General features: G+C 41.5%; 1 protein-coding gene across 1 annotated transcript in view; it reads right to left on the bottom strand.

Annotated features, from left to right (window-relative positions):
- Positions 1-15,661, bottom strand: part of PTPN21 (protein tyrosine phosphatase non-receptor type 21) — a 105,920-nt gene that overhangs the window by 15,684 nt on the left and 74,575 nt on the right. Inside the window, exons 11-12 of the mRNA XM_077463735.1 lie at positions 6,488-6,542; positions 2,547-2,628 (exon numbers count right to left, since the gene is read on the bottom strand). Of these exons, the coding sequence (XP_077319861.1) occupies positions 2,547-2,628; positions 6,488-6,542 (137 nt within the window). The remainder of the gene's footprint in view (positions 1-2,546; positions 2,629-6,487; positions 6,543-15,661) is intronic.

Below are 15,661 nucleotides of genomic sequence, written 5' to 3' on the forward strand. Positions count from 1 at the left end.
AGCAAGCCAGCACTGTACTTGGGCGGAGCCTTAGCCTGTGCCAGGTCCTACCGTATGCCCTGCTTCTGCTAAACCATTCTCCCCCCACTCAGCATCACGTCCCAGCGAGCGCAACTTGCTTGCGGAAGTCCCTGCAAGTACCGCCAGTGCTATGCCAAATACAGCATACCTGGCATTCCTTCAGAAGTGCCCGGGATGCTGTGTTTGCATAGCACCAGCGGCAATGGCATCAGCAGAGCTTATGCTGGTGTTGGCCCTGATGGTTTCAGCCCACAGGCGCACGCCCATAGTAGAGACGCCACTGCATGCACAGCCACTACTTAATAGACCTGTAATCTATTTTTCTTTAAATTATTTCTTATGCCTCGTACATCTGATCAGACATTTCGACAACAAAATCCACAGATTTTTTCTGACGGATGTTGGCTCAAACTTGTCTTGCATACACACAGTCACACAAAGTTGGTCGGAAATTGCGAACGTCAAGAACGCGGTGACGTACAACACGTACGACGAGCCTAGAAAAATGAAGTTCAATAGCCAGTGCGGCTCTTCTGCTTTATTCCGAGCATGCGTGGAACTTTGTGTACACACGATCGGAATTTCCACGGATTGTTGGAAAATTTGAGATCCAGATCTCAAATTTTATGTGACGGAAATTCAGATGGAAAATGTCCGATGGAGCCTACACGTGGTTGGAATTTCCGACAAAAAGCTCCCACTGAACATTTTCCGTTGGAAAATCCAACCGTGTGTACGGGGCATTAGTGTGGAGCTCCCGGACCTCTACTTTACCCACATACTTCCATTTGTTTGAAATGAGCCACGCACGTTTGTTGGGTTCATGTGAACCAATCCCCATAATGTCTAGTCCATCTCGGGAGGGAGCAAGAGAGGATGGCGATATTCCTACAGTGGGATCATGGGGAATGAACGAAGACACCCTCTAACAGGAAGTTGGCAGTAGCAAATAAAAAGATTTAATATGGAGATTTAGAGGAGGCCGAGAGCTATAGAAGGAACTTCAACCTAAAGTGGTTCTAAAGGCCAAAAGGTTTTTTTACCTTCATGCATTCTTTACATGAAGGTAAAAAAAACCTTCAGTATGCAGCTCCCCCTCCCCCAGCCCCCTCTAATACTTATCTGAGCGGCTTGCTGTGGGGGGGAGGAGCCAGGAGCGCCACCCGGGGACCTGAGAAGAGGAGGATCAGGGCTGCTCTGTGCAGGACCATTACACAGGGCAGGTAAGTAGAACATGTTTGTGTTTTTTTTTTTATCATTAGTATCACTTTAAGAGTACATACTGAAATAGAATTTTTTTACATTTTTAAGCCAGGAGTTTAGCGTTGCTTTAACCACTTCCAGACCGCCGCACGCACATATACATCCTTACTCTGAATGGGGATATCATTGTTGTGGCAGCAGCTAGCAAGATAAAAGTGGTCTCTGTGGCAGATTCACCGCGAGATCACTTTTATTGTTCCGGGAGAGGCCCCCCCCAACTCCGTTGCCATCTGCCGCTTACCCGAGCCGTCAGCAGTGGCGATCGGATGCTGTCACTAGCTGGGCATGGAGACGAGTGAGGGGAAGATGGTACCCACCTATCTCCATAAAATTGCAGGGCGGAAGCGACCTCAAAGCGTCACTTCCGCCCATCGCTCTTAAAAAGGGCCATTTAAAAAAAAAAAAATAATTAAATGGCATTTTTTTTTTTATATTATTGCATTTTAGTGTAAATATAGTTACATAGTAGGTGAGGTTGGAAAAAAAAAGACAAGTCCAGCCTGTGTGTGTGATTATAAATATGAGATCTGAGGTGTTTTTGACCCCAGATCTCATATTTAAGAGGTCCTGTCCTGCTTTTTTTTCTATTGTAAACATTCCTTGTAATAAGAATAAAAGTGACGCATTTAAAAAAAAAAAAAAAAAAAAAAAAAAAAAAAAAAAAAGTTAAAAGAAATAAAAATAAAATAAAAGATTTTAACCGATCCCCGTCCTGCCGAGCTCGCGTGCAGGAGCGAACACATACGTGAGTAGCGGCCACATAAGAAAACTGTGTTCAAACCACACATGTGAGGTATCGCCACGATCGGTAGAGCGAGAGCAATAATTCTAGCCTGAGACCTCCTCTAACTCAAAATATGCAACCTGTAGAATTTTTTTAATGTTTTGTCGTCATTTCACGAACGGGCGCAATTTTGAAGCATGACATGTTAGGTATCAATCTACTCGTGTAACATTATCTTTCACAATATACAAATAAATTGGGCTAACTTCCCTGTTGTCTTATTTTTTAATTCAAAATACAGTGTGACAAAGTATTGCAACAACCACCATTTTATTTTCTAGGGTGTTAGGAAAAAATGTATAATGTTTGGGGGTTCCAAGAAATTTTCTAGCAAACAAAACTGTTTTTAACTTGTAAACAACACATCTAAAAAAAAAAAAAAAAAAAAGGCTCTGTCCTTAAGTGGTTAAGCATCATTTAATTAGAACAACCAAGAAATCATTTTCTATTGATGGGGAGAATAAATGTAGAAATGTACCTTGTGAAGAAGTGTAAGGCTCATTGTAGTGCCCATTGTAGTGCATCTGGGGAGGAGGCATCATATAAGGCTGGTGCTTTGGCTGCGAAGAATGCAAAATTTAGAAATGTTAGATTTGTTATCTTCTAAATGTTAAAGAATATTTTGAATGCATCTTGTAACCAATTTGATATGGTTTACAAAATTAACTACTTCAATACCGAGCACTTTCACCCACCTTCCTGCCTAGGCCAAATTTTCAGCTTTCTGCGCTGTCGCACTTGCACAGTCATGCAACACTGTAAATTTGTATAATTTGTATCATTTTTTGAGACAGATAGAGCTTTATTTTGGTGGAATTTAATCACCACTGGGGTTTTTATTTTTGGCTAAACACAAAAAAATATATTATTTTAATTATATATATATATATATATATATATATATATATATATATATATATATATATATATATATATATCAGTCTCTGTTGTAAGACTGTGCAAGTAGGTAATTTTTCTTTTTAACTGATTGGCATAGATGAGGCCGCACTGACGCGCAGGGGAGGCCGCATTGACGGGTGCAGGGGAGGCGCACGCATAAGGCCCCATGCATGAGGCGCAGGGGAGGTTGCGCCGATGAGGTAGCACTGATGAGGCCACGCTGCACCGATGCACATCCTATGCACGCCCCAGGGGGCATGCGGGAGGCTGTCCATGGACAACCTCCTAGAACTGGAGAGCCACGTCTCCCCCCCCCCCCTTCTTTAAAAGAAAAAGACAAGCATGCAATTGATCAGTATAATGTAAATAACCTCATCCGATTAGAGCCAGAGGCTCGAATAGGCTTCAAAATAGGGTGGGCTCAGGACGCAGAGCATCTGGGGCTCACTCAGTGAATATTAAATGAATATTAATAACAAATATTTGCAACACTGATCCTCCTCCCAGCCAATCAGGTAGTGCGGGGCTGAAAGGACAGGCGATCCTCTTGGACGCCTAGGAGGAGAGAAGGAGATGCACAGTGGAAGCCAGGCCCTTTGAGATGCGGCGGGGGGGGGGGTTCAGTTGTTTGCCCCCCCCCCCCCAAAACGAAAAAACAAAACAAACACCAGCCGCCATTGTCGGTGGGTGTAAAAAGATGTCCATTTGTGGTGACTTCAGACTGTAGGCTTAGTGCAAGAATGGGTATAACCAGGGCAGGACTTAGGGTGGTGGGTGCCCCTGGGCTTGAGTCACTTTCGGGCCCTACCTTCTATACATTACTGTATTTATCGGCGTATAAGACGCACCCCAAGTTTAGGAGGGAAGTTTAAGGAAAAAAAAAAAAAAAAAAAAAATTACATTTAAATGCCCATCAATGCAGCCTTATTAGTGTCCATCTGCAGCCTTGAAGTTTAAAAATGGCGCCACCGAGATACAGAGTCCTGTGTATCTCGGTCTCTCTCAGATCCTCTCGGCGGTGTAACGACATATTCGGCGACCCATCACACAGTTTGCTACGGAAGTGACGTTCCGTCGCCGCCATCTTGGTACACCCCACACTCGTCCACAGTAAGGATACACTAAGAAGGGGTAAAGCGGACATGTTGTTACGCCCACCGGAGTTTTGCATTTTACACGTATTTAAAACAGTAAAGTGACTTTATATAGTGAAATACAGGACTTAGAACTCCATCTGACTACTTAGATGTTGAATTTTAAAAGCAGCGGCAAGCCTGCTCATCTCACAGGTTTACTAATCCCACAGAAGTTTGCTGCTTTTAAAATTATACATCTAAGTAGTCAGACGGAGTTGTAAGTACTGTATTTCACTATATACTAACTTATAAATACGTCTAAAATGCAAAACTCCAGTGGGTGTAACAACATGTCCGCTTTACCCCTTCTTAGTGTATCCTTATTGTAAACGAGTGTGGGGTGCAGCAAGATGGCAGCAACGGAGCGCCACTTTCATAGCAAACTGTGATGGGTCGCCGAATAGGTCATTACAGCGGCTCTCAGGTCCTCTTGCAGTCCTGAGCGGAGCTGAGAAAAGCCGAGTGTACTCAGCTCGGCTCACAGTCACGCCCAATCCCTGTGTTATGTCCATCATAGGGCGGGACTGGACGTGACTGTGAGCGGAGCTGAGCCGAGTACACTCGGCTATGTATCTCGGCGGGGTCCCCTATTGGGAGGGGCCCATGGGCTTGAGCCCAGTCAACCCCAATGGTAAGTCCGGCCCTGGGTATAACATTTGTCCAGTGAATGCTTTAAAAACAGACCTCATCCTGTTAGATATATTTATTTTTTTTGTTTCACATCCTGTCTGGAGAAACTGCTCTTACCTTCTCATGAAGTGAGGCTAAATCTCTTAAAGTAGAACTAAACCCTCCTATAGTTTCAGCCAAGGAAGCTGCCATCTTGGCCTCTGATCTTCAATTGCCATGATGCTGCACATGTGATCAGTTATGACACCAGCCATTGGATGGTTTGACAGTTTGATTGAGAGTGCAACCAATGTAACAGCTACATTCCTGACATGTGCCGGAAAGGTAAGTGTTTTTTTTTTTTTTTTTTAACTGTTACATCTATGGGTTTACTTTCGCTTTAAGGGAGCTCTGAACAGCAGCAAAAACCCAACAGGGGTTTTACTGCTCCCCTACGACTCCAAAAAACAAACAAACAAAAAAACAAAAAAAAAAACCCTGGACTCTTACTTTAAAGTGGTATTAAACTCACAACAAAAAAGGTAATATAAAAAAAAGAAAAAAAATTAACATATTGCAGCTTACCAATTATTAGATGTGGTGGCTGCATACATTTTTATTTATTTATTTTTTTAAGCCTTTTTTTCCCCCTCCACTTTCACCTGGTGATCTGGCCTCCTGTACACACACCTCCTGTATTAGAGTGCCCCCACTGTGGAGGAATAAGCACAGGAGGCACGGAAGACAGCATTCTTGTCAGTGTGGGGGGGTGGTGTTAGATGCACTCTATCAGATTTATATACACTAACGAATTGAAGCCCACACTGCAGTTATAGTTTCATAGTTTCATAGTTAGTTAGGTTGAATAAAGACACCAGTCCATCCAGTTCAACCTGAGTGAGTGTCTACAATTGTCCCTTTCCCTGTGCATTGCTACACCCACAACAGTCCCTACCGTCAAGGAGCCCACAATCCAAGGTCCCCATTCACATACTAGGGCCAATTTTGGACAGAAGCCAGAAGCCAATTAACCTACCTGCATGTCTTTGGAGTGTGGGAGGAAACCGGAGTACCCGGAGGAAACCCACGCAGGCACAGGGAGAACATGCAAACTCCAGGCAGGTAGTGTCATGGTTGGGATTTGAACCAGTGACCTTCTTACTGCTAGGTGAGAGTGCTAACCACTACACCACTGTGCCCCCCATATACAAGCAACATTTTCTTTCGGGATAAAGGTTTTGAATGAATCAATGAAAGCTGATCATTGTAAGCACCCAATGGTTTGTTTCCACCCTGTGATACATTTGCAGGTGAGCCTGTTCTGTTGAAAAACAGACATATTGTCCAGAGTGGGGGGGGGGGGAAGCCTAAAAAAAAATAAAAAAAAAATAATAAAAAGCCTAAATAAATAAAAAAGGCCTAAAAATAAAATAAAAGCCTAAAAAAAAAAAAAAAAAGTCTAAAAAATAATAAAAGGCCTAAACAAAAAAAAAAAAAAAAGCCTAAACAATAATAAAAAATAAATAAAAAAAGCCTTAAAAAAAAAAAAAACACACGAATGCAGCCATCACATCTAAGAAACCTGCAATTTAGTAAATGTTTAATACCGCTTTAAGGTTTTTAAGGTTCTCATTACAATAATAGCTAAATATGCTAAATTTAATAGCTAAATATGCATCGCTGAAGATATGTGACTCAAAAGTAAATTTTTGGAGTAGAGATTCGGGATAGCAGCAGCCTATGCATTCAGAATTTCATTGTAGTCATGTCTTACCAGCGACATTCTCGTCGATGATCTCCGACGCACCGGATTGACAGCCGGAGTTTGCCTGCGGAGAATAGGTATTGGTGAGTAATATTCTGCACAACAGGTCCAGGCGAAGGCACAGATACAAACACCCCGAACAGGGCGGAATATGCAGACGCACAGCAACTCAGCCAACCATAAAACATTACATTATCTATATCACCAGTAGGGGGCACTTGACCCTCACCTGAGCAAACTGACTAAGTTTGCTGTTGATATAAAAGCAACACACAAACAGCCAAGCTTCAATGACCCAGCCATGCAGAGACTATTGGACCCAACCACCTTCTAATGTCCAATGAGCCAAGACATCAGCCAAGCTGGCAGACATGGCACTCTTGTTCATAATGAGCATAAATTCAATCATCTGCCAAAAGCAGCCAACAAATTTTATTATAGGAGAACAGAAATCATGCCCCAGCATGCTCTCCGTCAGTAGCGCCGCGCCAACGGGATGTCAAAATCACAAAAAATAAATAAATGTGGTCCCTAGAAGCCCCCATACTTTGATTGCAGCCATTATGCCCATTCTACTGCCGCAGCACAAAAAACAGGCGGCAAGCAGGAGGAGAGAGCTCACTGCATTAGTACAGAAATGAAGATAAATGGCAGTTCCTTATTATATGAGTATAGGAGAGAAATAACAAGGGTAAAAGGCAGTTCTTTATTATATATGTGAAGAAGAGATGGGTTTAGGGTAAATTGCAGTTCCTCATCGGTACAATAGTACAGGAAGAGAAAAGATGATGGTAAGTGGCAGTTGGACATTGTTACAATAGTGCAGAAGGAGAAGAGAAAGGATGATGGTAAGTGGCAGTTGGACATTTTTCACTTTTCTTCTGCACTAATATAACAATGTCCAACTGCCACTTACCTTCATCCTCTCTCTTCTCCTGCACTAATATAACAATGTCCAACTGCCACTTAACATAATTTTTTCACTTTTCTTCCGCACTAATGTAACAAATGTTGTTAAGTGGCAGTTGGGCATTGTTACATTAGTGCAGAAGAAGAGAAAAGAAAAGATGGCAAGTGGCAGTTGATCGTTGTGACAATAGTGCAGAAGGTGAAGAGAAAAGATTATGTTAAGTGGCAGTTGGACATTGTTACATTAGTGCAGAAGGAGAAGAGAAAAGAGGATGGTGATAAGCGGTACCCTTTAGTGTTACAATAGTGCCAAAAGAGAGAATGATAAGTTCCTTAATGTTACATTAGTACAGGAGGGAAAGGAGGAGGATAAGCAGCATTCATTATGGTTACATTAATGCAGGAGGGGGAACGATGAAATTAAGTGGCAGTTCTTCATTGTTACGTTAGTACAAATGGGAAAGGATCAGAGTAAATGGCAGTTCTTCATTGATGTATCAGTACAGGAGGGGAAGTGGCAGCTGCTCATTATTATATTAGGATGGGAGAGAAAGCATGAGGGTAAGTGATAGATGCTCATCCTATAAGGAGGAATGGATGAAGGTAAGTAGCAGTTCCTCATTGTTAAATAAGTACAGGAGGAAACAGATAAAAGGTAAGCTGTTACATTAGTACAGGAGGGAAATGATAATAATCAGTGGCAGTTTCTCATTGTTACATTAGTACAAGAGGAAAAGGATGAGGATAAGCAACATTCATTATTTTTAAATTAATGCAGGAGGGAGAATATGAAATTAAGTGGCAGTTCCCTATTGTTACATTAGTACAAAAGGGAAACCATGACAGTAAATGGCACTTCCCCATTGGTATTTTAGTATAGGAGGGAAAAAATAAAAGGTAAGTGGCAGTTGCTCTTTATTACGTTAGTACAGGAAGGAAGTGGATGAAGGTAAGTGGCAGGCACAGACTTCCCCTGTTTAAGAGGGTTGCTTTAGCTCACCCTTTGGGTAGAGAAGGACGAGACAGAATTGGGAAACGTTGGAAGGAGAGGAGAGAGAGAGATTTCTGAGGCCCATCCACAGGAGGAGGAGGATCAGGGGGGTCCCTGAGGACAAAGACATGCAGAGGTGAGGAAAATAAAAGGACAGTCACTCCCGAGCCACAGGCCTATCTATGCTTAGATGTTCTGGGATCACCTGCCAGTTTCCTCTATTCCCAAAGCTGGTGATACAATAGCTGGCTATTGCTGGTAATAATTATATTATAATATATATATATATATATATATATATACACATATATACACACACACACACACATACATATACACATATATATTATATATACACACACACACACACATACACATACACACACACACACATATATACACACACATTTAAGTGTAAAATGTGAGCATCGAGGTCCTTTTGACCCCAGATCTCACACTAAAGCGGTCCTCTCATGCTTTTTTTTTTATTGTTTTTCATTCCTTGTAGTAGGAATAAAAGTGGCCCACATTTATTTTATTTTTTTATTTAAAAAGGACAGTGTAAAAATAAAAAGTTAAATAATAATAAAAAAAATTATAAAGTCCCGCCGAGCACACGCACAGAAGCGAGCGCATACACAAGTCGCACCCGCATATCAAAACAGTGTTCAAACCACATATGTGAGGTATCGCCGTGATCCTTTGAGGTCTAGTACTAGAATTATTGCTCTCGCTCTAACTCAAAACTGGTAACCTGTAGAAAAATTGTAAAACATCACCTATGGAGATTTTTAAGGGTCAAAGTTTTTTTCACCATTACAAGAGCGGGCGCAATTTTGAAGTGCGACATGTGGGGTATTAATTCACTCGGTGTAACATTATCTTTCACAATATGAAAAAAAAAAAAAATAGGCTAACGTTACAGTTTTCTTTATTTTTTTAATTACATTTTTTTTTATTTTTCCCCAAAAAATTGCGCTCGTAAGACTGCTGCGGAAATACGGTGTGAAAAAGTATTGCAACCACCACCATTTTAATCTCTAGGGTGTCTGAATTTATAATATTATATGTTTATTTAAAATGCAAACACCCTAAAGCATAAAATGGTGATGGTTGCAATACTTTGTCACACCGTATTTCCATTTATTATTTATTTTTTGCTAGAAAATTACTTTGAACCCCCAAACATACACACAATATATATATATATATATATATATATATATATATATATATATATATATATATATATATATATATATATATATATATATATATATATATATATCTGCGTTCCAATTGGCCATAAGGAGAATGTCTGTGTCCTCGCTGGAGTGGCGGCTCTTCCTCCGTGTCTCCAATAGGTAAGGTGACCGCCGACTGTGTCTGGGGGGGGAGGGGGGTGTTAGCGAGGAGCGAGAGTAGTGTTGCCCGCTCGCTAACAGTGACACCTCCCTTGGATAGAGAGAGAGCTCTATCTATCTAGATAGATAGATAGATAGAGAGAGAGAGATAAAATGGGGGTTTAAAGTAAATTTCTAGTTTCTAAAAAACAGATTTTAATTTGTAAAACACCAAGTCTGAAAAAATAGACCCGGTCCTTAAAATGGAAGTAAACCCTTCCAAACAACTTTGACCTACAGGTAAGCCTAGATTAAGGCTTACCTGTAGGTCCAAGTAATATCTCCTAAACCTATATGGTTTAGGAGATATTTGCCCGAAAATGGGCACCGCTGTCTACGGCGCATGCGCCGTAGACAGCGGCGCGCAGGCGCACTAAATGCGGCAAGTCCAAGAATGGATTTGCCTAATTTGTCGACTCCCGTGCGCATGCGCGGGAGTGACGTCATCGCGGCTCCGCCGAATGGCAGCGTCGGAGCTCCGAGACGCGACTCCCGTGCGCATGCGCGGGAGTGACGTCATCGCGGCTTCTCCGCTGTCATTCGTCGGAGCTGCGAGAGACGCCACAACCAAGATGGATGCGGCGGACTACAGGTGACAGCGGCGACTTCGCTGGCTCCTGTGTCAGGTAAGTGACACATAATGAGCTACTATGCGATGCATAGTAGTCCATTATGCTTTACCTTTGCAGGGAAAAAAAGAGGAAGTAAACCCATCAGGGTTTACTTCCTCTTTAAGTAGTTAAGTTACAACACACCAGATAAAAGTTTAAATCAAGCTTGCAGTGAGCATGCCTTAATTGTAGACTGGCTAGCTGAGATGATAGGTTTTCAGAACGATGGAGTACAGGGTAATGCCCCACACACTATTAGATTTTCTGCAGATCTTTGTCTTCAGATTTACCAAAACCATGTAGTGCAAGGGCCTGCCAGATTGCTTACAAATTGAACCCCGTACACACGATAAAAATTTCAGCCTGCAAAAAGACCAATGAGAGTTTTTTGTTGGAAAATGCGACCGTGTGTATGCTCCATCAAACTTTTGCTGGCCGAATTCCAGCCAGCAAAAGATTGAGAGCAGGTTCTCAATTTTTCGGTCGGGAAAAGTTCCTATCCGAAAATGCTAAAGTCTGTGGCCATTCCGATGCGCAAAAAAAACTCACACATGCTCAGATTCAACTACGAGACAGAAGCTATTGGCTACTGAACTTCCTTTTTCTAGTCCCCTCGTACATGTTGTACATCACCGCGTTTTTGACGGTTGGAATTTGGAGTGACCGTGTGTATGCAAGACAGCTTGAGGGAAATCCAGTCGGAATTCTGTCGGGAAAACCATCAGAGCTTTTTCCGACCAAAATTACGATCGTGTGTACGCGGCATTAGGGGTGATTGTTGTGTGTACGCGGCATTAGGGGTGATTGTTGTGTGTACGCTGAATTAGGGGTGATTGTTGTGTGTACGCTGCATTAGGGGTGATTGTTGTGTGTACGCTGCATTAGGGGTGATTGTTGTGTGTACGCTGCATTAGGGGTGATTGTTGTGTGTACGCTGCATTAGGGGTGATTGTTGTGTGTACGCTGCATTAGGGGTGATTGTTGTGTGTACGCTGCATTAGGGGTGATTGTTGTGTGTACGCTGCATTAGGGGTGATTGTTGTGTGTACGCTGCATTAGGGGTGATTGTTGCGTGTACGCTGCATTAAGGTTTGACGTCATATTATATGGTTTTGGTAAATCTGAAGACAATAATCTGCAGAAAATCTAATAGTGTGTATGGGGTCCTTAGAGACATTGGTGGGGTGATCTCTATTAAAAGTGATACTAAACTCTCAGTATAGCAGCTTAATGACAGCTCTTGCTGCAGCTGTGAACCCTTCATAGTCACACAGGGAGTAACACAGATGTCCCGTAGAAAGAGGCTCCTTTATACAAGGGGGGCAACAACCCGCCTATAGAGGGGAGGAGGGGGGACAGGTGGCTGTCAGACCCACAAAGGCTCCCTGTCCTGCACATGTCCCATGTTTACATACAGAGCACATGTGGGATCCTCAGAGACAGCTGCTGGCTACAATAGCATAGCTCCCAACTGTCCCTGATTTGCAGCAATGTCCCTCTGTCCCCTTTTCCTCCTCATTTGTCCCTCATTTTTATCTGATCTCTATAACTGTATATAAAATGCACATTTTTTTCTATCAAAAAGTATTTCCCAGCACTAAACCTTTCATCTGATTTCTAAATGGCTGCATTTGTAAATTCCAAAAGCCAATATAAAAGGAATAGTAGTGGTAAAAAAGCACTTGTGGGGTTAACCAATCTTTTGCATTTTTTTGTACAATTCTCCTTTAAGGGGGCGTGGCAAGGGGTGTGTCCTATGCCTGCATACTTTTGCTGATAGGTGTCCCTCATTCCCATCTCAAAAAGTTGGGAGTCAATAGTGGTCACATAGGCCGTCACCCTGTACTTCAGCTTGGTATACACCAGTAGAACTTTAAACGAAAATTCTTACGAAAAATTGCAGAACATTTGAACGTTCGTTCGAAAATGGTTCAACGTTCCTTTTAATCTTTTCATTTTTGTATGGTTAGTGTGCTTGCACCGTTTCAAGATCTAAAATGAACAAATATCTGTCTGGGATAAAATGTGATGCAGAAGCTCTGTTGATATAATTACAGTAGCTATACTATTGGCCTAGTGCTGAAGTGTTGTATGCCAACTTATAACCTGGAATCTGGCTGATATCAAATGTAGTCTGTGTGTGGTTTTGTTTTTTTCCTTGTATTGTTCTGGAAATGCATATGAAAAAGAATTCCGAAGAAGAAGAAGAAGAAGAAGAAGAATTCCGAAGAAGAAGAATTCCGAAGAAGAAGAAGAAGAAGAAGAAGAATTCCGAAGAAGAAGAAGAAGAAGAAGAAGAATTCCGAAGAAGAAGAAGAAGAAGAATTCCGAAGAAGAAGAAGAAGAAGAAGAAGAATTCCGAAGAAGAAGAAGAAGAAGAAGAAGAATTCCGAAGAAGAAGAATTCCGAAGAAGAAGAATTCCGAAGAAGAAGAATTCCGAAGAAGAAGAATTCCGAAGAAGAAGAATTCCGAAGAATTCCGAAGAAGAAGAATTCCGAAGAAGAAGAATTCCGAAGAAGAAGAATTCCGAAGAAGAAGAAGAAGAATTCCAAAGAAGAAGAAGAAGAAGAATTCCAAAGAAGAAGAAGAAGAAGAATTCCAAAGAAGAAGAAGAAGAATTCCAAAGAAGAAGAAGAAGAATTCCAAAGAAGAAGAAGAAGAATTCCGAAGAAGAAGAAGAATTCCGAAGAAGAAGAAGAATTCCGAAGAAGAAGAAGAATTCCGAAGAAGAAGAATTCCGAAGAAGAAGAATTCCGAAGAATTCCGAAGAAGAAGAATTCCGAAGAAGAAGAATTCCGAAGAATTCCGAAGAAGAAGAATTCCGAAGAAGAAGAATTCCGAAGAAGAAGAATTTTTTTGTTTAAAACAACCCATTTTCTAATTATTTGTAAAAATTATTTGCATGAAATGTGCATTAGCGGTAAGGGAAGTAGTAGAGAACGATCAGAAAAAAAATGACAAGTTCCGCTTTGGGCTGGGTTCACACTGAAGCGATGCGGGAACGCCGCAAATCCGCGGCGTTTTCCCACATCGCATGCCTCCCGCCGGCAGTTCACACTGCCCTATGCGAACTGCTGGGAGTGTCAGTGAACCCTTAATGACACCCCCAGATCAGTTCGCATATCGCAGTGCGATCTGCAAACTCGGACAGGAATCGAATCACATGGTGTGAACACCCATGCGATCCGAATCTGCTGCGGACCAAAAAAAAAGGGTCCCGTGCGAGTTTGCAGCGGGTGCGATGCGAATTCAGCCATACTATCTGTATGGCTGAACTCGCATCGCACAGAGATCGAATGTGATTTGCACTGCAGTGCGGTGCAAATCACATCCGGTTCTCGTCACCGCTGCAATGTGAACCCAGCCTTAATGTTGAAAATGATCAGAAATGTTGAAATTAGCTGCATAATTTCCAATACAATGATTGAGCCACAAAACAAGTGAAACAATGTTTCTAATTTTTTTATTTACATTTGCTTTTCTAGTCATCCATATCCAGCTTTAGAAATTTGTACATTAGAAATGCGTTTTCTGTCCTGCACCTTCAAATTTTTTCGTCACTGTGGCCAAAAACAACTTGACCCCACTAACTAATTTATAAAAAAAAAATAATTATCAAATCAAACCTTCTTACAATGAAAAATGTAAAAAACTAAAATTTCTACTAGTGCATGGCCAGTTTAAGAAAGATTGCAGTGGGGCCCCAAAGGGGTTTTACCAGATACCCATGGGGGCCACAGGCTGAAAACCAGCACCCCATTAATAATAATATTCTATTTAACCACTTCAGATCTGGAAGATTTTACCCCCTTCATGACCAGGCCAGGCATTTTTTGCTATTCATTACTGCGCTACTTTACTGGTAATTGGGTGCTCTTGCAACAAGGCAACCAAATGAACTTTATATTGTGGTTTTCCATACAAATGTAGCTTTCTTTTGCTGGTATTTGATCATCACGTAGAGCATCATTGTTTTTTTTTATTTTTTGCAATATAAATGAAAAACTAAAAAGTGAAAAAATAAATATTTTTTGCTTTCTGCTATAAAAAAAAACACAACCAATAAAAATAAATAAAAAACGAATTTCTTCATATATTTAGGCCAAAGTGTATTCTGCTACATGCCTTTGATAAAAAAAAAAAAATAAAAAAAAAATAAAAATCAGAATAATGCCCTGTACACACGGTCAGACTTTCCAATGGAAAATGTGCGATCAGATCGTGTTGTTAGAAAATTTGTGTGTGGGCTCCATCGGACTTTTTCCGTCGGAATTTCTGACACACAAAGTTTGAGAGCAGGATCTAAAAATCTAAATTTTTGGCAAAAAAAGTTTAAATTCCGATCATGTGTAGACAATTCCAACGGACAAAGTGCCACGCATCCTCAGAATAAATTACGAGACAAAAGCTATTGGCTACTGCCCTCTTTATAGTCCCGTCATACTTGTTGTACGTCACCACGTTCTGAACGATCGGAAATTCCAACAACTTTGTGCGACCAAGTGTATGCAAGACAAGTTTGGGCCAAAATCAGATGGATTTTGTCATCGGAATGTCCGACCGCGTGTACAGGGCATAAGTGTATGTTGGTTGGTTTGCGTGAAAGTTATAGCACCTACAATCTGTGGTATATATAATGAACTTTTCTGTTTGTTTGTTTTATACTGGCGATCAGTGACTTATAGAGGGACTGCGATAGTGCGGCGGGCAATCTAAAACAAACTGATGCTGGGGGGGGGCGACTGACTAACTGCCAGTGACAACACTAGTGACACCAATACAGTAATCAGTGATAATACTATACATGGTCACTGTACTAATGACACTGCCTGGGAAGGGGTTAACATCTAAGGGCAATTAAGGGGTTACATGTGTGCCTAACAATGTGTAATATGTGCTGCTTTTTACTACAGTTCTCTTTGTTTCTAATCTCTGCTTTGCAAAAAATAAAAAAATAAAAATAAAAAGAGCTTTCATAATGACGCATTATTATTCCGACCCGCCAAACCCCTGTTGAGGCTTGGGTCGCATCTAAGTGTGGGCACATTTCTGCATGTTGGGATAGCCCCATTTCGTTTCAAAGGGTTGTCCTATGCGTTACATCCCTGCTGCACCAAATCACATACGTTTTAGTGAGGGTGAAACCATGTACATTTGCAGGTGTGTGTGTGGGGGGGGGGAATGACCATAACAATTAATGGCACCATGCGTCTGCTAAATGGCGGCACGCTTCTCAGCGTGTCAAGAAAGCACGCAATTTTGCACGCG

This window comes from Lithobates pipiens, unplaced genomic scaffold, assembly GCF_037356315.1.
Source record: "Lithobates pipiens isolate NorthernLeopardFrog02 unplaced genomic scaffold, aLitPip1_a1.2 Scaffold_30, whole genome shotgun sequence".
Taxonomy (NCBI): Eukaryota; Metazoa; Chordata; class Amphibia; order Anura; family Ranidae; genus Lithobates; species Lithobates pipiens.